The sequence below is a fragment of the Psammomys obesus genome, unplaced genomic scaffold (genome assembly GCF_907164565.1).
Source record: "Psammomys obesus unplaced genomic scaffold, mPsaObe1.curated_primary_1811, whole genome shotgun sequence".
Taxonomy (NCBI): Eukaryota; Metazoa; Chordata; class Mammalia; order Rodentia; family Muridae; genus Psammomys; species Psammomys obesus.
In genome coordinates, this window is record NW_026586383.1 from 5,263,354 (window position 1) to 5,289,930 (window position 26,577).

At 46.3% G+C, this 26,577-nt stretch overlaps 1 protein-coding gene across 1 annotated transcript in view; it reads left to right on the plus strand.

The window, feature by feature from the left end:
- Positions 1-2,386: 2,386 nt before the first annotated feature.
- The window catches only part of Gadl1 (glutamate decarboxylase like 1), a 138,602-nt gene continuing 114,411 nt past the window's right edge, over positions 2,387-26,577 (plus strand). The window contains exons 1-8 of the mRNA XM_055601547.1: positions 2,387-2,468; positions 2,704-2,876; positions 8,537-8,663; positions 11,748-11,838; positions 16,875-16,981; positions 17,903-18,018; positions 24,855-24,934; positions 25,060-25,114. Of these exons, the coding sequence (XP_055457522.1) occupies positions 2,387-2,468; positions 2,704-2,876; positions 8,537-8,663; positions 11,748-11,838; positions 16,875-16,981; positions 17,903-18,018; positions 24,855-24,934; positions 25,060-25,114 (831 nt within the window). The remainder of the gene's footprint in view (positions 2,469-2,703; positions 2,877-8,536; positions 8,664-11,747; positions 11,839-16,874; positions 16,982-17,902; positions 18,019-24,854; positions 24,935-25,059; positions 25,115-26,577) is intronic.

Here is a 26,577-nt window from a genome sequence, read left to right on the forward strand (position 1 = left end):
GTGATTTCTGGGGAAGTCTATTTTGGGGAAGGAGCCAGCCTCCTGAGATGTGGATTTCCAGGCTGACAGGGCCATGCCACTCACGCAGTCAGCTGTATCACTTGTGAAAGGTTAAAGTCTCTGATGACAGAGTGGAGCAAGCCCTTCTGCTGGGTACTCTGTCAACATCTTTCCTGGGACAGAGGGCCAGGAGGGTAGGGAGGAGCTCTTGGGAACAGCAGGTGTAAAATGATGAAGAATGATAACGTGTGTATTATTTTTTCTTTCTTAAGAGTGATTGGGGGTTGGAGGGCTGGAGAGATGGCTCATTATTTAATAACAGTTGTTACCCTTGGAGAGGATCTGGGTTCTTAGTGTCACATGGCAGTTCGCAACTGTCTATAACTCCAGTTCTAGGGGAGCTGACGCCCTCTTCTGGCTTCTTTGGGTACTGCATGCATAAGCATACATGCAAGCAAAATACCCATAAAATAAAAATAAATAAATTTTAAGTTACGAATGATTGGGAGGGGGAATACGGTTAAACCTAACAAACCATAAGAAGATGTGCACTCATACAATAGATCTGGGTTTAGTTTTTTAAAGCACTCTCTCTCTTCTTCTCTTCCTCAAGCTCTCCTTTTCTTTCCTTTCCCTTCTTTTCTTTCCTTTTGTGCTGTATAGTTTTATGCTAATTTGACACAAGCTAGAGTCACTGGAGAGGACGGAGCCTCCATTGAAAAAATGTCTTCATGATATCAGGCTGTAGGCAATCCTATAGGGCATTTTCTTAATTAGTGATTGATGAGGGAGAGCCCAGCCCATGGTGGGTGGTGCCATCCCTGGGTTTTATAAGAAAGCAGGCTGAGCAAGCCATGGGGAGCAAGCCAGTAAGCAGCACCCCTCGATGGCCTCTGCATCAGCTCCTGCCTCCAGGTTCTTGCCGTGTTTGAGTTCCTGTCCTGACTTCCATTGATGATAAACAGCAATACGGAAGTATAAGCCTAATAAACCCTTTCTTCCCCAAGTTGCTTTGGTCATGGCATTTCATCATAGTTAGTAACCCTAACTAAGATACCTTTCTTCCTCTTTTCTTCCCTCATCAGTACATAGTCTCATTCTGTAGCCCTAGCTGGTTGGGAACTCATGAAGTAGCCAAAGCTGGCCTCAAATTCCTGAAAAGTCCCCTGCCTCAGTTTCCCAAGTGTACAAGCTGGCATGCATGTCTTACATGTGTTTGATAATGTGTTTTGGGGCTAAGTCAGATGAACTGCAGGACATTCCTTGGGTCCCTTGGCATTGCCCTGTGGTGAGCAAAACACTCTCGGAAAGCAAAGAAACTTTCTTCCTTGAAGACTTTGAAATTTAGCTCGTGGGAAAACAGCCCCCAAGCCCCCTGCCCTGGAAGGATGAGGGCATTTCCATTTAGAGATGTGTGCCGATGGAGCCTGTCCTTGATGAAGGTGGTGGCTAGCTCTCTGCCTTTGAAGGTTTTCAGTGTCTGCTTTCTGGAAGATGCCGGATGACCCTCCAGAGACATCAAATGTGAGGTGGGGCTTTAGAGAATTCCATTTGGAATTCCAATATCAAAGTACAGTCTTGCTTCCTTGGGAAAACAATGTGTATGTGTCTGGGTGCCTTTTCCTTTACCCCTGCATAGTGTTGCTGCCTGGGGCAGAGGGATGCTGAGTTCACACCAGAAAGGAAGTTGGCGGCTCGTGGCCCCGTTACCTGGCTTATCTGCTTAATGAAGCAGATTCTGAAAGTTTGAACAAATACATGCTTTATATGTTCAGGGATAATGGCTGGGTATGTGCCTCAGTTGGCAGAGTGGTTGTCTTAACAGGCACAGAGCTCTGGGTTCCATCTCTAGCCAGCATCAATGAGGCGTGGAGGTATGAACCTCTCCCTCCAGGGAGGCAAGAAGATCAATAGTTCAAAGTTACTTTCAGCTACACAGCAAGTTTGAGGCCAACCTGGGCTACGTGAGACCTATCTCAAACAAACAAGCAAGCAAACGAGCAAACCAACAAACCTCAAGAGGATGCTTATGGAACAGAGTCAGTCACAGGTGGGGTCTGAAGCACTGTTTCCCCTACTCTTCCTTCAACTCCCCCTCCCCACTCTTATTCTGCTGTGGTGGGAGCAGGGGTATATCTAAGGAAAGGATCTTGGGCCAGTAATTTGTACCCTGTAGGGACGTGACTGAGTGTCTCCCTGTCTTTGAGAGGTGGTGTTCTGTAGACATCTCTGTGCCACAGAAGGTATTGTATTTGCACTTCACCCTTCGGCATGGGGGCTGTACGCAGTGACAAGCTTTTGGGGTCAGACTTGATGGAGTACTGAAGGACTGGCTCTCCCCTCCACTAGCTCTCACAGCCCAATAAGAACAGGTACACAGGGTAAGATGGCTCCACCTAGCCTGGGAATCATGAGCTTTGCGGGACTTCATACGTGCACAACTGTGATCATCAACACATGGTGCCTTCGTCAGTGAGAAGAAGACATGTCCGTGACGGGGAGACTGACAGGAGTGGGGAGGGACGAGGAAGGGAGAGCAGGGGAGTCTAGAGGGCAATGTGCCTGACACACATTGTAGACATATATGCTGAAAATAAATGCATGGGTGAAAGTGTACCATTTGTGGAACTCTTGTTTTGTTTCTTAGCCTGTGTTTGTTTCATGGTGTGAGCTCTCAAGCCCACTCTGTCTGTGCCCTCCTAGGAGACCCTGACCAGAAGGGGACGACCCCTGGCAGAAAGAACCCTGTCCTTGTGGATGGGGTTGTGCTTAATGGGCCTCAAACAGATGTGAAAGCAGGAGAGAAATTTGTTGAAGAAGCCTGCAGGCTAATAATGGAAGAGGTGGTTTTGAAAGCTACAGACGTCAATGAAAAGGTAAAAAGAAAATGCCTGGGAAATCCTAGGATTGCGGCTGGGGAGGGGGCTCAGTGGGGAAGGCGCCGGCTGTGAAGTGTGAGGGGCTGAGTTCAGACCCCCAGAACCCTTGTGAAGCTGGGCACTGTGGCACACACCTGAAGTGCCAGTGTTCCTACAGGATGGTGGTAGGTAGAGACAGATGCGTGGAAGGCCCAGGCTGTCTATCCTGGGGTATGCTGAGGTGAACAAGAGACTCATCGCAAATGAGGAAGAAGATGAGGAAAATGAGGAAAGACATTTGAAGTTCTCCTTTGACCTCCACACACGGCATGAACATGTCCTCATTCATAAACACACACACACACACACACACACACACACACACAGAGAAAGAGATAGAGAGAGACAGAGAGACAGAGATGGAGAGAGAGGTTTTTAAAATCTCAGCTATGTTTCCCACATCCGTATGATTGAACATGAGGGAGGCCAGCCAAGCTTTTAATTCCCTAGAGCTTTGTCTCAGGGGGAGGTCAAATGTGGCCACTTTCCTCCCTGGGCTCCACATCACCTTTCCTGGAAGGCTGTCTCTTTCTTGTCAGGTCTTACTTGTTGGGAGGTTAGCTGACACCCCAGGGCTTGGAGGCCGGAAACAGGAAACACGGGAGAAAGGCCCTCCCCTGTGTGGTAGCCTGGGTTATACCTACTCTGCCCTTGCTGAGGAAGCTTCCTCTGGCTTCCTCATTCATCTTCTTTGTTTCACTGGTGGAAATCAAGTAGGATGCAGAAGAGGCTGTAAAAACCAACAAGAACTTACCTAACAGCCTCTCAGAGGCTTTCCTGAGCTCACAGTAGATATCACGGCTTGTTAAAACCAAGTGCCGTGTGGTAGCATTACAGGGTCTAGGATTAAAATACAGGCTCAGATTCAGTCTCAAGGAAATACCTGCCACCAGTGCAAGTAGGTACTGTATGCTAAGTATCACCTCAGGCTCAGGCCATCTGCTCCAGGAAGTAGGTACTGTATGTTAAGTATCTCCCTCGGGCTCAGGCTGTACATCCTGCAGGTTTGATCCCTTCATGATGGGACTGGGGAGATAACGCACGTGATTGTCATGTAAATGTCAAGACCTGAATTTGGTCCACATACGAAAGCTGGGTGAGCAGCACAATCTTGAAAGACCAGCCAGCGGAGGTTGAAACAGTTAAACCTCTTGAACTCACTGACAAGCCACCGGAGCCTGCTTGAGAAATCTCTAGGCCAATGAGAAACTCTGTCTATAAAACAAACAAACAAAAACAACAAAAAACCAACAACAATCCTAAGTGAATGGGTTCTTTATGGAATGATGGGAATGGTTATCCTCTGGACTTTACTCACACAGGCAAGTATGTGAGTGCGCAGCTATACACACATACATTCTCACAAGGAACACACACACAGACACACACACACACACACACACACACACCCCAGCATCACATGAGCCCTAACCAGCAGGCACGTCGTTACGGTTCCTGTTTTGGAAAGGAAGGAGACGGTGAGGCGCACGGGGTCAAGTATCTCCTCCACGTCACACGCCAGTACACGGCAGCCAGGGCTACATTCAGGAGTTGCTGCTCCAGTGTCCACGTTCCTAACCTCTCCAGACACCCCAGCTCTAACAACGGCTGAATTTCCCTTTATCATCCTAATCGCTTCTCCTGTTGGAATTGAATTACCAACAGATGTGCACATAGGAGAGATTTCCCCGCAATTATATTTGTAGCAAATAAGTGTCATTTATAACGGAGTTTGAAGGTGATGGCATTTACTCAGAGCTGTTGGTCACTAATTAGAAAACTAATAGAGCAGATTGTCATGATCTCTGAACGTGGGCAGAATAGTCATGCTCAACATAGAATTGATTGTGACAGCTTTTGCATTCTCAGATTTATAATTTAGCGTCAGGCTTCGATGCATTTCTCTGAAATAGTTTGAGTATTGTTTGCTTAGAGACGAACTTCTCTGGCAGCCACCTCTGTTTTTATTATTTATTATGTTTTTAACAGATATTCACCCTTTGTGAATGTCATACGTGTGTACATTGTTTTTAAAAATGGAGTTCTATTTTACCCTATATGCATGTGTTTAAGCGCTTGCCTATGTGTATAAATAGACACGCACCAGGTGAACGCAGTACCTACAGAGGCCAGAGGGATGTTCCAGATCTCCTAGCTCTGAAGCTATAGGCTGCTGTGGACTGCCATGTGGATGTTGGAAATAAAATCCAAGTCCTCTGGAGGACTAGCTAGTGCTCCTAAGCGTGGCACCACCTCTCCAGGCCCTTTGTGATGTATTCTGATCACATCCGCCCTCTCTGTTCCCTCCAGCATCTCCCAGACTGTCCTCACACCCCCTCTCAACTTCATGCCATCCTTCTCTTCCTCCTCCTCCTGCTGCTGCTCCTCCTCCACCTCTTCTTCATTTCTTTCATGAGCCAAATTACTCCAATTTATATGGCTCTCATTCTTCTGTGTGTAGGGCTGGCTGAAGCACGGGCCACCTATCAGGATCGGAACCCGTGGAGAGACCCCCCCCTCCACCATCTATCAGCTGCCAATATTTCCCGAGCTAGGGGGAGAGTCCCATGAGCCCCTCCCTGATTGTTACTGGAATGTTGGCTGATTTGGTTTGGTTTTTGAGATATGATCTATGTAGCTCAGGCTAGCCTTAAATTGATCTCCCTTCTCTCAGCCTCTTGAGTGCTAGGATTATAGGTATGAGGCACCATGTCTGCCTAAGTTTGTATTTTTTTTCTAAGCTAGACTCCTTTTCAGTAATTAAATATTAACTGAATGCTAGCTACTTGAAAGGCATTAAATTGAGCCCTCGAGGAAATAAAGAAACATAAGATAAAGGCCCAGTTTCAAACTGAATTTATAATACAAGTAGAAGGGCAACTTTTCATTTATAAAGAGAATAGGGGTCCCAGCGGGTGCTGTGAGCGTGGGGCAGACCTTGAGAGTTCACAGAGGAGCCGGCGCCTTGCGCCTTGCGGTAGAGTGAGGGTAAAGGTTACATTAGTTTCAGAAGACTGAGAGATGCTTTCTTTGCTAAGACAGAAAAAAAAAACAAAAGCTGACAAAGACAGTGCAGAAGGGCAAAGTGTGCTCAGAGCAAGGAGATTCCTCTTATGGAAGAGCCTGGAAAAGAGAGATGAAATAGGAGATCCATGTTAGATGAAACAAGAGAGAAACATAGGACCTCAAGTTCAGGGACTCAGTGGTCCAGCTAAAGACTCCCAAAGACACAGGAACACACACACAGAGAGAAAAGATCCAGATCAATTCCTCCATCCCGAACCCCCAAGATCTCTTGTGTTCCCCGGAGGCTGCCCATTCCAGCTCCTCTAACTCCTGCTGGTCTACTGGTCTTCCCGACTCTACTGTTCTAGGGCCCAGGGGATCATGCAGATGGATTTCTGTCTTAAACAGTTTTCCCTCATCAGAGTTCCCTTGAGACTCGTGTGTGTGTGTGTGTGTGTGTGTGTGTGTGTGTGTGTGTGTGTGGCCACTCTTGTGGGTGGTCTCGGGTGCTTTTGACTCACCTGTCTGCCAAGGAGGCATCATGAGAGTTGAATTTCACACTTCTCACACAGCTTCATCTTTCCTCCTTCTTCCTCCATGTCCCTCCTCCTGGCTTCTCACCCCCTTCTATTCCCTGGTCTCTCCCCTCCCCTCTACCACCAAGCTTTTTAAAGATGTCTTCAGTCCCTCCCTCTGTTTCCTCACCTCCCACCTCTCCACTCCACCACAATCTCACCTCCACCCCCACCTCCCTAGTCACATTCTGAGTGCCAAGAACACCTCCGTGGTGATGAATGTGGTGATGAATTCCATGAGGGATTGCTGGTCCTTAACTTGGCTTCTCTGCATCATTAGGCAGCAGACCCTTCTCTGAATGTGCTTTATTCTTGGCGTGGGCCCCATCAAACCATCCTAGAAAGTCTCTCTTCTTCCCTTTTCATCACCCTCCCTATCACAGGTCATCATGGTCATCCTGTTCCTTAAGTGCCCTTGTTCCCCAGGGATGCCTTGGATTGTCTCTGAGCTGTGAGCACCTGCTCTTCCCTACCCCCATGTGCTATCACAGGAAACCTAGAATTCTGTCTCAGATCCTTCTCAAGAGTTACAAAGCCCACCTTGACCTCGCTCTCTGCATTTGCCCGTCCATCTTTCCACATGTCTCCACTGAGGGTCTTAAGCCTCATCATCCTCCCTACCTTCTCCCAAGCATGCCCTCTGTAACCACCATTACACCTGTGCCCTGGTCCTTCTTCACTGAGGAGCTCTGAGACAGTGCTAAACAAGTTCTGTAGATGAATAAGCCAGTGCGTCTGTTTGCCCTCGTAGTGATGATGTAGGACAGCTTTGTGATACCAGCTGTAGAAAAGAGAAGAGTGGAAGAAGCTGGGGCGAGTGGTCATGACTGGTCGTGGGCAGGTAGGAATGTTAAGAGACAAAAATCGTTGTCACTGAGAAATAATTGAAACATTTCAGCAAAGATTTACAAAAAAGGAGGGGAGAGCTCACTAAGAAAATAGGTGAGACACACATTCCAGGCGGAGGCTGCAGCCTGTGGGGACCCCAGGAGTGTGTACAAACTTGGTATGTTCAAGGAAGAAGGAGGCGAGTCGGCCAGGACAGAAGAGTCCAGAGAGGAAATGCAGGCAGAGGAGCTAGCTGCCCAAACAGGATGGGTTCCTGTCTTCATAATTACTTCTGCTTTGACCTTGATGAAAATGGTGAGTAGGTGAAGGCATTCGAGCAGAAATATATGGTAATGGCTTGAGGGAGAGAGGCCCGGTCTGGCCGCTGGGCAGACAGACTGTGTGGAGAAGGAAGCGTGAGAGCTTAGGGAAGTGTCTAGCTTACCTCGTTGCCTTTCCCTTTCCTCTGATTGACGCTGTAGCCATAGCACACTTCCATGACGTCTTAGATGCTGCAGGCTCCCCGGCCTTCCAGTCTGTGTCATTCCCACCGAGAGCATCCTCTGACTCACTGCTAACCTCAGCCTGCCTCACTCTGCTCTTGCCATGTGCCACCAGTCTGATGCTGGTTCTCCTAGGAGGTCTGAATGAACCTCTGTGGTCCCTGCTGGGTCCTCACTGCTCCCTCAGCTCCTTTTGAGCTGGTCTGCTGCCTCAGTGGCTTTAAATCCTGTAATAATGTATTTTAAAGTGCCACACACAACATCTTGAATGGAGGCATTTATTGTACCGGGATGTGGAGCGAGAGACAGAGAGAGAGAGAGAGAGAGAGAGAGAGAGAGAGAGGGAGAGAGAGGGAGAGAGAGAGAGAGAGGGAGAGCATAAAAGAAGAGAAAGAGGGGCATGGTGGTGGGGACACCCGAGAAAGTCAGAGATGAGGGAAGGGCAGAGAAAATAGAAGCAGAGAGAACACACAGTGAGTGATGGGCCAGTCCTTTATATCTGGTGCATAGCCGGAGCACAAACACCTGATGGCCGCAGGTGATGGCATCACAGGTTTCTAGGTTGCTAAGCAACCTAGGAGTGGGCTAGCCCTGTGTCTTCTGCTCCTTTGGAGCTACTTGGGGCCAGAGTCCTGGCTCCTCCAGTACCTCCATCCTGGTTTCCACTGGGAAATTAGTTAACCATGAGCTGTCACTCAATCTCCAGGTGTGTGAGTGGCAGCCCCCTGAGAAGCTGAGGCAGCTCCTTGACCTGGAGATGAGGGACACTGGAGAGCCACAAGACAAGCTGCTGAAACTCTGCCAAGATGTCATCCACTTCAGTGTCAAAACTAGTAAGTCCTCGTCACATCCCCGACCTATCCCTGAAGTTCACCTCATAGCAAAAGTGAGGGTGCCAATGTCTAAGGAACAAGAAACCTGGGTCAGGCAAACCATGGCTCTGATGGAGGGTTCTACATTGGTCCTTCTAATCCCTAATGCACATTTGTTTTCAAGGCCAAGGAACTAACAGGGAATCTGTTGATGCCAGAGCCCTGTATACACTGCTTCTTCCTTGTCAATCTCTATCCTCCATCCGTAACCAAGATTATCTACTATATTTCCTATGTTCTGTTTATTAAAGTGGCAAGTTGTTTTGAGTATATGATTATGGGACTTTAAATTTTTTTCTGTGGCTCAGGGTATGCAAAAAATAGGAGGGGAAGAGAAAGAAGATGAAGAAGAAAAGGAAGAGGAAGAGAAAGGAAGGAAAAAAGTAGGAAAAGTTAAAAAAAATAAATTTATGTATAAGATTTTTGTTTACTCTTGGCAAGTGCTAATTAAAAACTCATTTGCTCAAACCTGGAAGAATTAAAATAAAGACAGAAAGTTTAGGCAGATAATAGAGAAGTGTGAGGGCTTTCGGATACAGCTCGGCAGGTAGAGCGCTTTCCTGCTCTGTACAAAGCCTTGGCTTCAATTCCTGTTGCTGCATAAACCAGGCATGGCAGTGTACACCTGTAATCACAGCACTCAGGAGGTGGAGGCAGGAAGATCAGGAGTTCAAGGTCATCCTCAGCTACATAGTGAGTTCAAGGCTAGACTGGGCTACTCGTGAGTCAGTCCCACAAACTAAGTAAAGAGTACTAATTAAAAAAACCCGAGTGAATGTTAAGGTTTTGCTGTGATAGTCACGGTGAATGCCATTACCATCGTGGCTTTCAGTAATCTGTGGCATCGTGTCACCAGCTTGATTGCTACTATTGGACAAACATCCAATGAAGGTGTTTCAAAGGGAAGGGGATGGGGCTGATTCTCTAAAATATGCATCTCTTTTTATACTGAGAAGGTAATCCAGTGTCTTAGTCTACATGGGCATTATGCTCTGTGAATTCTGACACGGGACTAAATTTAGTGGAAAGAACACCATAAAATCCTGGCTAAAAATAATTGGATTAAGTTCCCTTGGGAAAGCCTGGTGCATATATCTAAAACCCAGTTAGAATTTCCTAAGCAGGGATGCCTCTTTTATTATTACAGTGCCTGTCAGAAGTCTAGAGTGACATTTAATGCAGTAGATAGTTTTCAGTTTACTGGGTATTTTCCACAATGTTACCATGGAAATCAATCATAAATTAACACAGAACTTAAAAAAAATGCCTATTAAATTTACTTGTAGAAATGTTGGCTTGTCTCTGCCAGATCAGAGGAAGTTTTCCATGTTTTAACTGAAAAAAGCATTTGTTTCCATTTGGCTTTTCTTTTATTGAACCCATGGTTGGGGGGGGGAGCAGGAACCTCACATTAAATTCTATAACCAAACCATTTTCCCACAGATCCCGAATTAGAAAGGGCCCCCTGCCTTTGTGCTTTTTGTCATGTTGTGTTTCTTCTGCTTGAGAATGTCAAGCCGGTTAGCCTGGTGTTTGGTGTGAATATTCACACTTGGAAAGCTGGGGACTTTTATGAGACCTTTTAAATGAGGAGAGAGATGGGGAGTGAGGGAGCGAGGGGGAAGGGAGGGGGAAGAAGAAAGATAAGGAGGGGGTAGGGACAGGAAGTTCTTACTCCGTGATGGAGTTTTAAAGGTTGAGTCCGGACATGTCTGAACTGTCTGCTTTGTGCCAGTCAGGTGACCCAGCAGGAGAAACAGAAAGGCCACTCCCCGACTGTCACTATAGCTGAGCATTGGAGGCTGTGACACTTGGAGGAAGAGTGCTAACACCCATTTCTCAGGGGCGTGGCTGCATGTGCAAGGCGGGAGAGACCAGAAGTTAAGACGAAGCTCTCAGTCTCTCCAGCTTTACTGAAAAACATTGTCTTGGAGAAAGAGTTATGCCAAAGCACTTTGTGGGCGGAGGTATGCCCCTCTGATGATGTGCATGGCACACAAGCCTGAGAACCAGAGCTCTGCCCTCTTGGATCCCACGTTAAGAAGCTAGGTGAGGTGGGAGGGGGTGGCAGTAGAATGTGTCCTGAGACTCACGGGCTCTCAAAGAGATCAGGGAGCCGGTAGGGTCTGACCCAGGTCCTCTGCATATCTATCTATCTATCTATCTATCTATCTATCTATCTATCTATCTATCTATCTATCTATCATGGCTTAGTAGCTTGGTGTTCATGTGCACATCCTAACAATGGGAGCAGGGGCTGTCCCTGACTCTTTTGCCTGCTTGTGGGACCCTGTTCCTCCTCCTGGGATGCCTTGTGTGGCCTTCATGTGATGGTATATATCTGCTCAGATTGTAGCTTGTTTTGCCCTATTTGTTCATGTCCCTGGGAGGCAAAGAGGGGTGTGTATCTGGAGAAGAGGCTGAGGGAAAGAATGGAGAGGAAATTGTGGTTGGTATAAAGTAGATGAGAGGATAATAATAATAATAATAATAATAATAATAATAATAATAAGCATCTGGGGGGCTTCACACTCCTGTATGTCCAGCTCAGGGGCCCCCTGGCTATCCAGTCTAGCTGAGTGGGCAAGGAAACACTCTCTCTTAAAACTGAGGTGGAGAGGAACTGAGAAAGACACCTGCCTCTGACCTGTAGGAGCGTGCGTGTGCACGCGCACACACGCCCGTGCGCACATATGCATAAGCATGCATACAAGTGCACACAAGGAAAAGGAGCTTCCAGAGTTTCCCTTGCACTGATGCTGAGTCCTTTTTAAATTGAAAGGGAATTGCATATGGTAAGATAGTCAGCTTATGGCTTAGGGAAGGCTCAGACCGGTCCTGGAACTCAGAGGCCCCTGGCGGCCCTGCCCATTCGAAAAGCCCGCTCTTGGTGTGCCAGATCCTTACCTCTGTTCTATAGATGTCTGGTGATTCTGCCGTCCTTTAAGTGGAGTCACACTGGGCTGACTGTCCAGCTGCTCCTGGCGTCCACAGGACCCTGGAGATCCCTGTTGTGTGGGTGAACGCCTGGTTTTCTGTTTACAGACCACCCGAGGTTCTTCAACCAGCTGTACGCTGGCCTTGATCACTACTCCTTGGCGGCCCGGATCATAACCGAGGCTCTGAATCCAAGCGTGTAAGTACCGCGTGACTGGACGTTAGATGGGTGTTGACGCGTGAGCTTTGCTTCATGCACTGCACTGTAACGATGTGTCTTGCAAATCTAACCCTCAGAGATGTCATAGTTCTAGGACGCCAGGCCATGTCGGAGGGGGCGTTTTTGCCAGGTGAGGCTGTGAAATGATGCCAGGCATACCCATCAACCAAACAGACGAAAAGCCCGTCTTTTCTCTTCACTACCCTTCAGTGGAGAGCCATGTCTATGCTTCATATCAGAGGTGAAATAAAAACAAGTCTTGGGCTGAGGAGGTGGCTCATTTGGGAGAGTGCTTGCCTCACAAGCACAAAGACCTCAGTACAATCCTCAGAATCCAAGTGGAAAGCTGACACGCTCACGTAATCCCAGCTCTCAGAGGCAGAGACAGGAGGATCTCTCATGCCCCTGGCTAGCCAGACCTTGTGAATTCTAGACCGGTGAGAGACCTGCCTAAAATAGCAAGTGATAGTTCCTAAGGAACCATGATGCCCAAGGTTGTCCTCTGCTTTACACACACACACACACACACACACACACACATACACACACACACGCATGCACACCCCCACACGTTTGAAGTTGTCCTTAGAAACTATAAAGTGTAGTGAAAGAATTTTACTTACTAAAATGGACTCAATGTGAAGGAAGGCAAAATCCAAAACCATACTTGAGAGACAGGTGTGTTATACTCTAAACGTAAATGGAGGAATGCTTCCTTGTGAGTCCCAGCGAAGTCTTCTCTGAGAAAAGGAGACAGCCAGGGAAAGGATAGGCAAGTGTTAACTCGATGAAATTGAGAGGGACAAGTTCCAAGTGGTGGGAACAGCATGTACAAAGGCCCTGTGGTGGGAGGAGCACGCCAGAGTGAGAACAGCATGTACAAAGGTCCTGTGGTGGGAGGAAGCATGCCGGCTCCGTGTGGAAAGGTCAAAGTGGGTGTAGGCAACAGAGTGACAAGGATTATAGTGGAAAACAAGACCGAAGAGACCGAGAGACACACTGTTGAGCCTGTGAAACACAATTACAAGCCACTTCACGTACATTGGAGGCCCTTGAAATTCAACATTGTTTGGTGATAGCTGCTGTCTAAGAACAATTTTCTGGAGGATGGGGAGATGGCTGAGTGTGTAGGCTTGACAACCCGAGTTCAGAATTCCTGAACTGACAGAATTCCTGAACTGACATAAAAGCCAGATGCAAAGACACAAGTGTCCGTAACCCTAGAGGTGTGTGAGAAAGGGTGCAGAGATGAGACAATCCTCGGAAGTCTGCCTGGCTTAAGCTGGGCTGCCTGAAATGAAGTAGACGATGAGGGCCATAGGAACACACACACACACACACACACACACACACACACACGGAAATCAGAGTAAACTAGATGGGACAAGTTAAGAGGATATTTCCATTGCTAAACGAGAGACAGTAGCAGTTTGGGATCTGGCTGATATGGAAGTGGAAAGAATGGAGGAAAAGGGTTTAGAAGATAAAAAGCAAGGAAGCAAGGCTCCATCCCTGTAGTGCTCAGGAGACAAGCATGAAGACCTGGGTGGCAGCACACACTTGTATTCCCAGCACTGAGAAGGTGGAAGGAGATGAGTTCTTGGCGCTTGGTGACCCACCAGCATAAACATACTGGCAAGCCCAGGTCCCTGTGAGAGGCCCTGTCCCCCTTTCGCCTCCTGGAGCATGTACACACACAAGGACACAAACACACACTTAGAAGATAACATGTAAAGGAGTGGATAAGTTTTGGATCTTGGCAATGAGGCTTAGAGAGGGTTTTCTTAGCTAACTCCCTGGTTTCCACCCTTTGTGGCTGAGTTGATGGCTGTGCTATTGGATGCTACAAAACACTGGGAGAGAATAGCAGTTTTCAACTGTGTAGAGGATGAGGCACTATTAAAATTTCCATCTCAGCTGAGGACCTTAGACTTTGCAATGACTTCGAGATAGTCAAACAAACTGAGAGATCTCTGGGCCTGGAATTCTGATTTTAAAAGGTGAAAATGTGTCCCCAACCAAAGAATGGATAAAGAAACTATGGCACATTTACACAATGGAATACTACCCAGACTTTAAAAACAAGGAAATCATGAAATTTGCAGGCTAATTGATGGTACTAGAAAAGCTGATCCTAGTGATGTAACACAGACCCAGAAAGACACACATGGTATGTATTCACTTATCAGCAGATTTTATTCATAGTACAGGATAGACATACTACAAGACATAGACCCCAAGAAGATAAATCTGATGGGCATCTTAGACTTCATGTCTGCCCACTAGTTAGGGGAGTGGGGAATAACTCTAACACAGACTACGTTGCCTGCTTTCTAGTCAGTTCCCCTTGATGGGACTTCCCTACCAGGCCACAGGAGAGGAAGATGAACTCAGTCCTCATGTGAATAGATGAGCTGGGGTGTCCGGGTAGGGGGCTTCTCTATTTTGAGGAATATAGGAAAGGGGTGTGGGAGGGAAGGTGGAATTTGGAGGAGAAGAGGGAGGGGCCTATGACAGAGATATAAATTAAATTAATTAACTTCCTTAAAAAAGTGAAAATGTAAATGAGACCTGGAGAAGAATGGTTTTTGACATAGTGGATGTGGATGAGATTCCCCATGCTGACTGCTCACTGGAGCTCGGCTGAGGACACCTGGGGTCCAAGCAGACATGAGATGCTGGTGTGGGTTGAATGGCTTTAGCCAGGGCAGAAAATCACAGTCATGAGGGCAGAACGAGGAGAGAGAGGACTCAGGTCTTCAGGACCAAGACTTGAAGCCACCCACCCTCTAATGGTTAGGAGGGAGAGGATCTGCCATGGCGGAGGAAGGGAGGAAGGGAAAATCAAGAGTATAGGTATGGAAGCCATGGAGAGGATGTGTCCAGGTCGGCGGGTTGCTGAGTAGCTGATCTGAGGTGAAGACTGACGGTCTCTGGAGCAGCACCATGGATGTCAGGAGTGACTCATGGACAGGACAGAGGCACTGGGTTCCGGAGGTGGGAGAACCAGTAGCAGACAGCTCAGGTCTCTTCAGAGCTCTCTTGGAGTTTTAGAGCTTCTTACTTGAGTATCCAACCTGGCGCATTCAGAGGCCTATGATGGGTTAAATTGCCGCCCTGCAGTGCCATCCATTCAGAATGTGCCCATTCTTGTGTGTGCTCTCTCTTCTCCATCTGCATGTATATCCCAGTGTAGAGTCAAGTTGATTTTTAGGCTTACAACAAATTGAGTGGCTATTTTTATCTGTATTTCAGCTCCCCATAAACATATACACCCTTTCACACTTTCTGTGTGTATAAACTGGTTTCACACCATCGTTGTGGTAAATTTAAGGGTAGGGTCTAATGATGTTTATTATTAGCCTTATAATTATCACAGCGGTATTATTTAGCCCTCTATCACAATCAATGAAGACGCAGACCTGGTAGATTTTAGAATCGCTTTTCACCACCTTGGGCACGGCAGATATTACTTTGTAAGCTATCTTCATCTGCTCAAGCCCCCATCCCACACCGTCTGCTCTAATCACTTCTTTGTGAGCTACTTCCCATCCATAATTTCACAAATGCTTGTTTAACCTCTTATCTGGGCTGTTTTCCCCCATCCCGGTCAGCCATGAACTCCTCTCCACACTAACCCATCACGGTGTCTTCCTTTCTCCCCCAGTGCTTCTCTGCTTCCTCCTGTCCTCAAAGCCCTTGAACCTTAGCCAGGCCTACCCTATTCACCCTGCCCAGGTGTGTCGGATTTTTATTGGTCAAACAGAAATAATTTCTTAGGCAAGGTTTACACAAGGACAGGTTTACATGAGAATGTGCTGGGCAGCAACCAGATTGGAGGCCAGTAATGCCATTAGAATACAAAGCACCAGGCCAACCCCCAATACACCATGGTTGAAAAGTTACCCTGTCTTATATTAAAGAGAATCCAATATCTGCACTTGGCACACAGGCAGGCATTCCTTAGTAGGTGTTTGGTACTTTTGCCTTTTTTTCCCCAAAACTGTCATCTTCCAAATGTTAAGATACCTGTATCAAAATATCCTGCTGCTAGAAACTTAACTGCATCTGCTTAGCCTAGATATGTAGAGTAGACATTTATTCAGATACAATTTAATAGTCACCTAATTGTAACGGAGGTTGGAGATATTTCACCACTCTTAGTTATCTGGTGAGAGAAGAGACTTAAGCATTACATAACCAGGTGTTCTAGCTGACAGAGTTTGGGATACCACTCCAGAGCTGGAGTTCAAAGGTCAGGTGTGCATTAAGCACATGAGATCAACATGAGGGATTGGAGAGTGAGGGAAGAGGATGAGGATGCAGTCAGATTCCAGCTCAGTGACAACCTCCACTGACTCCAGGGAAATCTCTACAAAGATCATTGTGCATGGGGGCCACAGAGAGGGGCATGACCTTAAGGGAGCTCCCTCAGCTGAGGTGATCCGAAGAAGACCACCGCAGCAGGGTCTCTGATGGTGACACCCTACATAGAGCAGGGCATCAGGAGAGGACCTGGCAGTAAAACCATCTCACAAGGAGAGGTACTCATCACGCACTTCTTCCATGTGCACACGTAGCTAATGCGGCAGAAGCACCCATGATCAAGATGTAGTCTCCACAGAGAGACATGTAGTGTGCCTGTGGTAAAGACCTAGAAAGCATGGCTGCCAAGACAACAGTTTCTCTTTAACAACCAACATTCTACGTATCCAAACAAAGCAATGGCTGTTTCCCACAGCTGACACACAGATGACACCCCGCCCTCTTCTCCCTCATGGAATTGAAGGTTCCTGAAGTAGCTTGCCTAATGCCGGCAGCTGTGGACATTTAACCATGCCTAGCAGTATCATCCATGGAGACTTCCCTAGCTCGAAGGGAAGATCTACAGAGAAGACTCCCTCCACTTGGCAGACACTGGGTTTCATGGAATTCTCTCTGTGCATAGCTCGGGATCCCCAAAGGGATGTTTTGACTCCAGTCATAGAAGTGAAGTGTTTTTTATATCTGTCTAGTTATACGTATGAGGTGTCCCCAGTGTTTCTGTTAGTGGAAGAGGCGGTTCTGAAGAAAATGATTGAATGTGTTGGCTGGAAAGAAGGGGATGGAATATTTAACCCAGGTGAGTACCGCGGTGACCTCCATCACCCTTCCACTTGGAGCATCTAAACCTCTGTTCAGTTGAGGAACCTCTCCTTGAAGACATTTCATTGCACATGACCCAAAAGTTGGCTAACCATTGATTGAGCTGACACATTTTTATAGTGTGATTGAAATTTGCATAAATGCTAAGTCATGATATGCATACTCAACAAAAGAGATGATGACAGCTAACTGGGCACAGTGGCACACTCCTATAATTCCCAGCACTCAAGTAGGCAGCAGGCAGAACTCTGTGAGTTCAAAGCCAGCCTCGTCAACAAAGCGAGTCAAGAACAGCCAAGGCTACACAGAGAAACCCTATCTCAAAAAACACAGAAACAAAAACAAACAAACAAACAAAAACCCTCTATAATTTAGAACCTGAATATCTACACTTAATACTTCTGTCTAACACATGGGACTTCCTCAGCTGCTGGGAGCTTAGAGGTACTGCTAAGTCCTCTGTGTTTTTAAGGCAAGGTTTCTTCAGAAGATTTTCAAGCTGTCTTGGTTTGTTCTACGTTTTTCTAGGGCTGGAAATGAGCACATGTTTCCATTTCAGTTTCCCCAAAGAGGAGACAGACAGGGTGCTATAAACTATACAGCTTTGGATCTCCTCCTAAGTACTGGCTCAAAGGTTGAAAATTTTAGTTTGGGGGGAAAAAAAGTCTTAAGTCAAAAGTGTAGGGCTAAATTTGCCTCTTTTCTCAGATTAAAAATTTCTGAAATTGTAGCTATTTGAGGGAGTATAAACGGGACCTCTGAGGGGCATCTGGGTGCTTTTCACAGCCAGTTGTTAGACACGGGTGGTCTTAGCTATTCAGTGCTTCCCAGCCTATTTGAATCTTTGGGTGTTAGGACTTTGTGCTGTAAATGTGACATTTAAATTTTGTCTTTGCAGGTGGCTCAGTGTCCAATATGTGTGCAATAAATTTAGCTAGACACAGACATTGTCCTGATATCAAGGAGAAAGGCCTGTCTGGTTTGCCAAGATTAATCTTTTTCACGTCGGCAGAGGTAAAGCATTTTTCTTGATGTTAGATTCATTTTTCCTCCTGAGAATGTGCTAGTTAACAGGGTTCATTTGCCTGAGGATTCCTGCTGTGATTTTTTTATCCTATCCATGTATGATCGATGTGCCTATGTATGATATAGCATTTTATTTCAAATGTAAATCAGATTATTCTGGTTTTGTGACAGACCCCTGACCACTCAGATTTGTTATGTCAGTTTCATTTAAAATTTATAGTCTCACCATGGGGTGCCCATACTTAATGAGAACATCTACAAAACAACCTTTACACCAGAGGCTCAGGGGACATTGTGGAAGAGAGGGTGGAAAGATTGTAAAAGCCAGAGGATCAGGATGTTTCCTGTAGGGTCGTGTCTTCTACAGACAACAGGGAGCTGTGCCCATTAAATCTCACCAACATGGCTGCCTAAACAAGACCTGCACCCATATCATGACAATATCAGGTGACATGTCAATGTGGGTAGGGAAAATATGGCCAGACCTCACCCCTAGATGAAGAACTGCAGGCAGTTAATAGCTGCTGGCAGAGGGAGAATTCTCTAGATATAAGCTCTTGATGGTTTATCTAGTCCTAAGTGCTCAGCCCTAAACACACATATATATTCACAACAGTAAATAGACTCAACCAGTTCAAGTGTGTGTGTGTTTGTGTGTGTGTGTGTGTGTGTGTGTGTGTGTGTGTGTGTGTAAGCAGTAGATTTCATTTGGAAGTGCTAGCTTCTCTCTGTGAATCCTTCCTTCCTGTGTCATGTTTTAATAGAACTCAGAACACGACTGATGTCAAATGCGCTCTCTACCCATAAGTCCTTGCAAAGTTGCTTTGACTGAGTAATGTAAGGGAATTTTTTTCTTTCTTTCCAAGGTAGAGAGGAAGGCAGGGAGATTCACTAACCATTGATGTCACAATCACACACCAAAATCACAACCACACATACAGTCTCACAGGCAAACATAGAGTCTCTCTCTTTCCCTTTCTCTCTGTCTCTCTCTCACACACACAAGCTGGGGTCATCAGCATTCTGACCTCTTATTTCATTCTCCACTCTAGGATGAGTGAGTGCTGGTGAGTGCACCCTTGTTGAACTAGGCCACACAGATTTGATTCCAATCTTCAGCACATGTGATCTGAGTGAAGTTAGAAAAGTTGATGCCATCTCTGTGCTTGGCATATCAGGTGGCTCTTGTCTCAAATGATCCCCGAGCCCAGCAGCCTGGAACTACAGCCACGTAACCGATTCTTAGCCTCGGAGCACCTGGAAGGTTGTGCTGTTCCTGTCTGGGACCCTTTAAACCCGGCTGGTCAGCAGTGGTGCTGGTCCAGCTGGGTGGTCCCGTGACCCCCCTCAACCCTGTGTGTCCTGTGTACAGTGCACCCCAACAGGCAGTGTAGGCAAGCCCTGAGAAAACTGGGAGCACACCAGCCACCGAGTGCTACATCAGGGCTGGTACGCTGTCAGTCTGAACTCATCTTAGTAACAAAGCAAGACGCACCTGGGACCCAGATCCAAGACATACAGAAAGGATAACCCAGTGAAGACTCAGTGAGCTTGCACAAGGTCTCCTCGAAAAGGGTCTGGAGCCAAGGACCCCTGAGCAATGGACCCACGAGAACAATCCACATGGTGCTCAGCGAAGAACAGGTGATTGCGGAGACTGAATGGGTTCTTGCCTGTGATGTGGAATCTGGCTCATTTTAGAAGGAAAAAATGTGTAATTATCAGTAGGGGGAGAAGGAGACAGCCCCAGTGAGACTGGGTGTAAATAGATGGTCCGACTCAAGGGCAGTCTTATCAAAAAGAGGTTCTCACCCCCGTCTGTTCCCAATGGGATCTTCTGGTCATTCCCATCAAAAACTTGAGGTGGGCTTCCATCCAAGTCCTAACCAGGATTGGCTTTGCTTAGCTTCCAGGGTCACAGACAGGTCACGGACACACATGACAAGAAAGTGGGAAGGGAAATGCTGGGGCTGGAAGGGTAAGAGTGGGAAGGGGGTCAGTCATATGGGTAGGGAGGAGTTGAGAAGCAAGACCAGCCAAAACAAAGTGTGTATGAGAATGCTGAAAGGAGACTTGTTACCTCCTGTCCTACTCAAACAAACAAACAAACAAACACACACACACACACCCCACACAGACAAAATAAAAACAGACATCAGCAACAATACCAAAGAAAAGCAAACAAATGAAATTGGCTAAAATCTGAACAATTGTCTATGACTTCCAGCTGGGCTTTCCTGAGCAATTTCTTTTCTTCTAAGAGAGAGAGGAAAAAAATCGCTTTATTATTGCAACACTCTGTGTCTTGACGGTCCTCAGTAGAGAGGACCAAATTTTGTTTTCCTCCTGCCGCTGGCTCTTGTTAACACCATGCTGACAGGTGCGCAGGCCTGAGGGCAGCAGATTTGAAGACTCACCTGGGTGGTACCATGCCATAGGCATCCTACCTTGGGCACTGTGGTCCTTCATTAGCGGTGTCTTCCGTAGGCAGAGTAGGATGTTTGGGACTGTGAAAAATACTTGCTTACTTGGGATTATTATGAGATAGGGTTTCAGTCCCTCTGCTGCAGCCCAGTCTACTTCAGACTCAGGGACTCAAGTCATGGGTGATCTGGTGCTGTTTCATCTCCTGGGAATGTGGACGACATCCTGTTCCTGCCTTCTCTCCATGTCTGTACTTTCCGTCTTCCCTTGGTTTAACACTTCTTTGCTAGAAGAGTTACAGCAGAAAATGGAGGAGGTTTGATGGGGGCTGAGAATGAAGATGACCAATGGCGATGGTCAGTAGTCCAGCTGACTGGAGCAAGAAGACACCAGATTCTCAAGTTGTTGACAAGTCAGAACTAAGTCATCTCTTCAGTCCCACAGAGGCAGGGCAGGCTAACACGCCAGCAGAACTCGGGCTCAGAAAACCGAACAGGATGTAAATCCCGCTTACTGCGAGCACATTGCTGTATTTGTAGACCCCGCCCTTCCACCTGACGCTACCTGCAGTTCTTCCTGTCCCTGCTGGGTCCGGCCATGTACATCATTTTATCCATTTTCATGACCATCTTCATTGCTTACCATAACAAATCAAGCCACTGTCTAGTTAAAAAACACAATTACTCAATGCTGTGTTTAGTACAGTTCTCATGGCTGAGGGTAGTTGTTGTCCCTATGGCATTGTTTTTAGGAGTTTAGTTACTGGGTGCCCAGTGGCCCACAGTCTCTTCCTGACTCTATCAGGTTTGTTTGTTTGTTTCTATTTCACACTGCCCCACATCCCTGCATCCCTACTTTGCACATTCGAATATGGAATGCATAGGTCTAGCACTGAAGATGTTTTTGCATGACCCCTTTTTAGACTTAATTTGCCCCTTGACCAGCATGATGATCACTGTAGACTCCTGTACTCTCACTGGATCTATTGTAGCCTTTCCAGTGCTAAAAAGAGACATTTGCAGCAAAGTAATAAAATTTTATATTTGTGACTTGGTTAGTACTTTGCTATGAGTGTCTTGGGTATGAAGTGATCATGGGTTCTAGAAGTTTATGAGCAGAGATTATTTTTAGGAACAACCCAAAGCAGAGATTGTTGTCTGGCACAAGATGAGGGTAAAAAAGAAGCTCTGAACACCAAGGCAATGACCTGGAACTGGTTTCTCCTAAGCAGGGCTGGCACTAGGGAGTGAAGTGAGAGGTCTAGGATGCTTGCCTCGCAGTTGGTCCTCCTTAAACCTTGCACCTGTGCTTTTGCTGATGCACTTTGCCTGAGGAATACCCAAACGTCTATTCACCTCAGAGAGGGCGCACCTGACACAAACAGCAAAGAAACAACGCCATGTAAGTCCAGCTGGTGAACCAGTGAACTTACTGGGGTTATATAAAGGAAGATGGGTGGTGAGTAGGATGTTAGATCCAGGAGTGTGGGTGCACCAAGTCGGCAGCATCTGGGAAGCCAAGCCCAGCATGAGTGGAACCCATGAAATCGGAATCCCTGGACATGGCTATATGACTTGCAGGTGACTCAGCCAGATGAGGAGTTTCTTCTCCTGCCAACTGTCACTGTTCCTTGGAGAGAACCTTGTGAGTCCCCTCAGTTTCAGGAACTCCCTGAGCCTTGCCAGAATGTTTTCATTCAAAGGAAATTGCTACACAATACAAAATGAGCTGGAATGGGAGGGATCCCAGGTCCAAGCAGGGAAACAAGTGTCCTTTAAGATGTGTAGAGCATGAAAGTGAAGACCATCCAACTGGGTTGACCCTGGCGTCTTTAGGAACGGGACTAGTTTTGTGATCTTGGAGAAATCTCTACAATATTTCTGCTCTCCTTGCCTGAAAAGGTAGCACTGATAAATTCTGTTCCCCCTGCCTGTAAATCTGGGCATCAAATTAGTCGGCACTATACCCAATGTATTCTGGACACAGCACACACCAAGGAGAAATCAGCGATTCATCCTGAAAGCCAATATCACAGGGAAAACATCCAAGGTCATGGGAAAGCTATCTTTGCAAGAACCAGAAAGTGAAACTTCAGCTCAGGGCTGACTTTCATGTTGGTGTGTGTTTGCTGTTTCATCTTCATGGAAACCAGTACCCACTGGGGTCGTTACACGGTCTATAGATTTATAAAGTCTATGGGGACGCTGGGTTTTTAGAACACCCAATTTATCTTTGGCCAGTGATGGAAACAGCCACTGTTTACTTCAAAATGTAGTTATTACTTCCAGACCTCTAGGTCCTTCCTTCCCCCTCAACAAGGCAACATACCTGAAGCCTCACTCTGTTCTTTTTTTCCACTTTCAGGGACCTTCTTCTCTGAAACTCTCAGATGTCTGGCTTTTAGTTGGCAGGCATTAAAAACAAAATCTGTTTCTCTGCATTTGAGGATGATACTGGGTTGTCCCTGTCCCTGACACCCTGGGCATTGACTCCGCGAACAGTGTTCTGAGTTTAGACTTTTGCTCAGCAGGGCATTGGTTGGAGACAGCATACTGTTTCTCATGTGGAGAGGGCTGTGATTTTCCTTACAGTCAGATGTCACTGGAGGCAGGCTAGCATTTATCATTAGGAAATCAATAGCTGCTAGGCTGGCAGAGCCCACGTCTCTGATGAGAAATAATTCACCTTGGCTGTGTCACCTTAGTTGTGGCAGGAATGCTTCTCCCAGCCAGCACAGGATTCGAAGCCATTAGACATTAATTACTTTTTTATGTACATTATTACCCTCTGATATGCATATGTTCTATGATACCCTGAAATAAATGCACCCTGTGGGCATTTGGGATGTGTCCTTCTTGATATCTGGAAATTAATTATTTAGGATGGTCTCATTTTTCCTGGTGGTACGACTCCTTCTGCATTTTATTTTTACAGGGTTTAAAAAAAGAACTTCCCGTTTGACAAAAGGAGGAAAAAAATTACCACACTTGAGGAAATATATCAAGCTAAGTGTGAAGGCATGGCTATTCTTTTAACGCATTCATCCCTACAAATTAAAGTTACTATTATTTTTTTGCACAATAATGTTCTGTATCGCCTTTGTTTCTCTGTCATGAAAAAGAATGAATTGACCACCTGCCTCCCTTCCTAGCCAGAGAATGGCATCTCAGTGTTTGAGTGCTAATTACGCTCTAGGCAGTTGAGTGGTGAAGCTGAGAAGCACAACAGTCTCTAGCCTTGCCTGTGATTGTCAACAAGAAAGAGTCTCCACCTGCCAGAACCAACTCCTGACCTCATTCATGCCCTGCTGGAGTACAGTCATTTCCTATCAATATGACTTTGGTTCATGCCATGTTAACCGTATTCTTGTAGGTCTAATTTCAGCCTTGCTTTCGGTTATAAAATTCATCAAGTGTCTCATCTCTGTTTATAACCCATCGTTTTCTTTTTCTAGGAAATAATTAAACCCTTTTCTTGTCATCTTTGAGATAGCTTTTGTCTCTCCTTGGAGGGTTTTGGGTCAGCCGCAGACTAGATTCTAAGCTTACATAAACTCATCTGTAATAGTTCTGTCAAGAGAGACTTTTCTTAATCTTTTTAAAATTTTATTTTATTACTTTTTTATGAAATATTTTTTATTATTTAATTATTTTTATTTTTATTAATTACAGTTTATTCACTTTGTATCCCCCTGTACCTCCCTCCCTTCTCCCCTCCCAATCTCACCTTCCCTCTTCCCCACCTGTGTCCCTCTCCCAGTCCACTGATAAGGGAGGTCTTCCTCCCCTCCCCTCTGATCCTAGTCTATCAGGTCTCATCAGGAGTGGCTGCATTTGTCTTCTTCTGTGGCCTGGTAAGGCTGCTCCTCACTCAGGGGAAGGGGATCAAAGAGCAGGCCAATCAGTTCCTGTCAGTCCCTGTCCCCATTACTATGGAACCCACTTGGATACTGAACTGCCATAGGCTACCTCTGTGCAGGGGTTCCAGGCCATCTCCATGAGTGGTCCTTGGCTGGAGTATCAGTCTCAGAAAAGACCCCTGTGCCCACCAAGAGCCTCCAGTGACCAGGTTTGCTCCATGCATTAACCCTTTGCTCACATGCTAACCCTTTTTTCTCTATGACGAGCTGATGGCATAGGCTTTATTGACACCATGCTTTCTGTATTGCCAAACCTAGTTCATTGTTTATTCAAGGTTCCAAAAATGCTGCTTGCTTGGACCCAAAGTCAACGGTCTCTGCCACTCAGTAAGCAGCTCAGTTCAATTACTGTTTTTCTTTCTTCTTCTACGCACTCATGTTCCAGCACTGAGCTATAAAGACACCCAGCAGTTTAGATAATAAACAATACATGTTCTGTCCTCTGCACTCATCTCTGACCTCCCCCATCCCCTTAATTCAGTGTCATTACTCCATGAAGAAAGCGGCCTCCTTCCTTGGGATTGGCACCCAGAACGTGTACTTTGTGGAAACAGATGAAAGGTAAGATGGGCAGGGGCAGGGACGGAAACCCCGTGGGTGGAAGGTCGACTTCCTGCTGTCTCAAAGCACTTCCGTTGCCTGTTAAGTACTGAGCGTGACTGAACGTCTTACTCTGTTTCCCTCAGAGGTAAAATGATACCTGAGGAGCTGGAGAAAGGAATCTGGCAAGCGAGACAAGAGGTGAGAGGGAGGGATGGAGAGATGGGGTGGCGTGGGTGTCTGCCTAGGAGGCAGAGAAGAGCGGGGAGCACGCAGACCACCGACTCGTCTAGGAGTGGGTGGGAGAAGAGAGGCGTGCTCCGGTTAAGACAGGGAAACTGTCTTACGTAAGCTCTGTTTCTCCGTGCACGACTCTCCACGTTCTCCGGCTTTCTCATTCCTGAGTGGGCAGAGGCTGTAAGTGCTCCGTCGTGACGGGCGGTCTCTCTCTCTCTCTCTCCCTGTCCTCACTCGGGGGATTTCTTGGTCTAGCACTTCTGTGCCAGAATGCTCTATCTTCCAGAGCTGCTTGAATAGATAGTGCTAGTGAGTTTGCTGCTGGAGAAAGCCAGGCCTGACCATGCTTAGCGGCTGTGACCCTGCAAAGCGGGCCTTGACACAGCACCCTGGAAATGTGGCTGCGTTCGCCTCAGATTACTTTTTGAGCCGAAACCTTTTGGCTCACCTACACTGTGTTTCTGCTCTTTTCTTCCATCCAACCCTCCCCTTCCTTCACTGCTAAGGGAACTGCAGAAACGCTCTACACAGGTGGTTTATGCTCTATTCTCTATAGAGAAATACTCTATTCTCATAGGCGTTTGCATTTGAAAATGGATGACTTCATTATTTTAAGTCTTAATATTTCTATTGTTATACTCTCTCTTTTCAAATTTTGTAAAATTGCTTTACCCTGGGGTATGTGTGCTAAATTACCATATTTGGTCCAGAATCTATACTGAATATTTTTAAAATTACATTTCATTTATTTGGTGGGGTGAGAGGGGCTGCATGCCATAGTTCACATAGGGAGGTCAGAGGACAGCTTTTGAGAGTTGGTTCTCTCCTTCCACCATGTGGGTTCTGGAAACCAAACTTGGATTTTCAGGCTTGGTAGCAGGTGTCTTTAATCTCTGGACCATCTTGTTGGTCTTGGAGTTTATACTTAAAAATCCGTTACCATTGTAGGTGCCTTGTCTTCAGATGTGTGTCCTTAAATCTAACATATCTTTAATTAACATCTTGATGTCTGTGTAGACATTGCTGGACGCTCCTCACATTGTCACATTCTCACTTTGGGGTAAAATTCTCGAAAATATTGTCAGATTTTTTTCCTTTTTCATTTGTTTGTTTTGCTTTTCTTACTGTGAATCACAAATACTTCCTTTTAGATTTACTTTTGCTTTTTCCTACACAATTTCCATTGGAAAGAACTTTCATGGTGCAAGGTGTGCTCTGCTCGCATGGCTCGAATTCTTCCTTCTTTCCCTCCCTTTTCTCAAACCTTCCATTCCCCTTCCCTTCTATCCTGTTCATCTTCTTTCCCCTCCCTATGCTGTCCCTTCCTTCTTCTTCCTCTCCCTCTGTCTGCCTGTCTGTCTATCTATGTTCTTTAAAATCTTTCATTGTAGATGGCCTTGACATTTGCAGAGTAGATGAAGCATGCC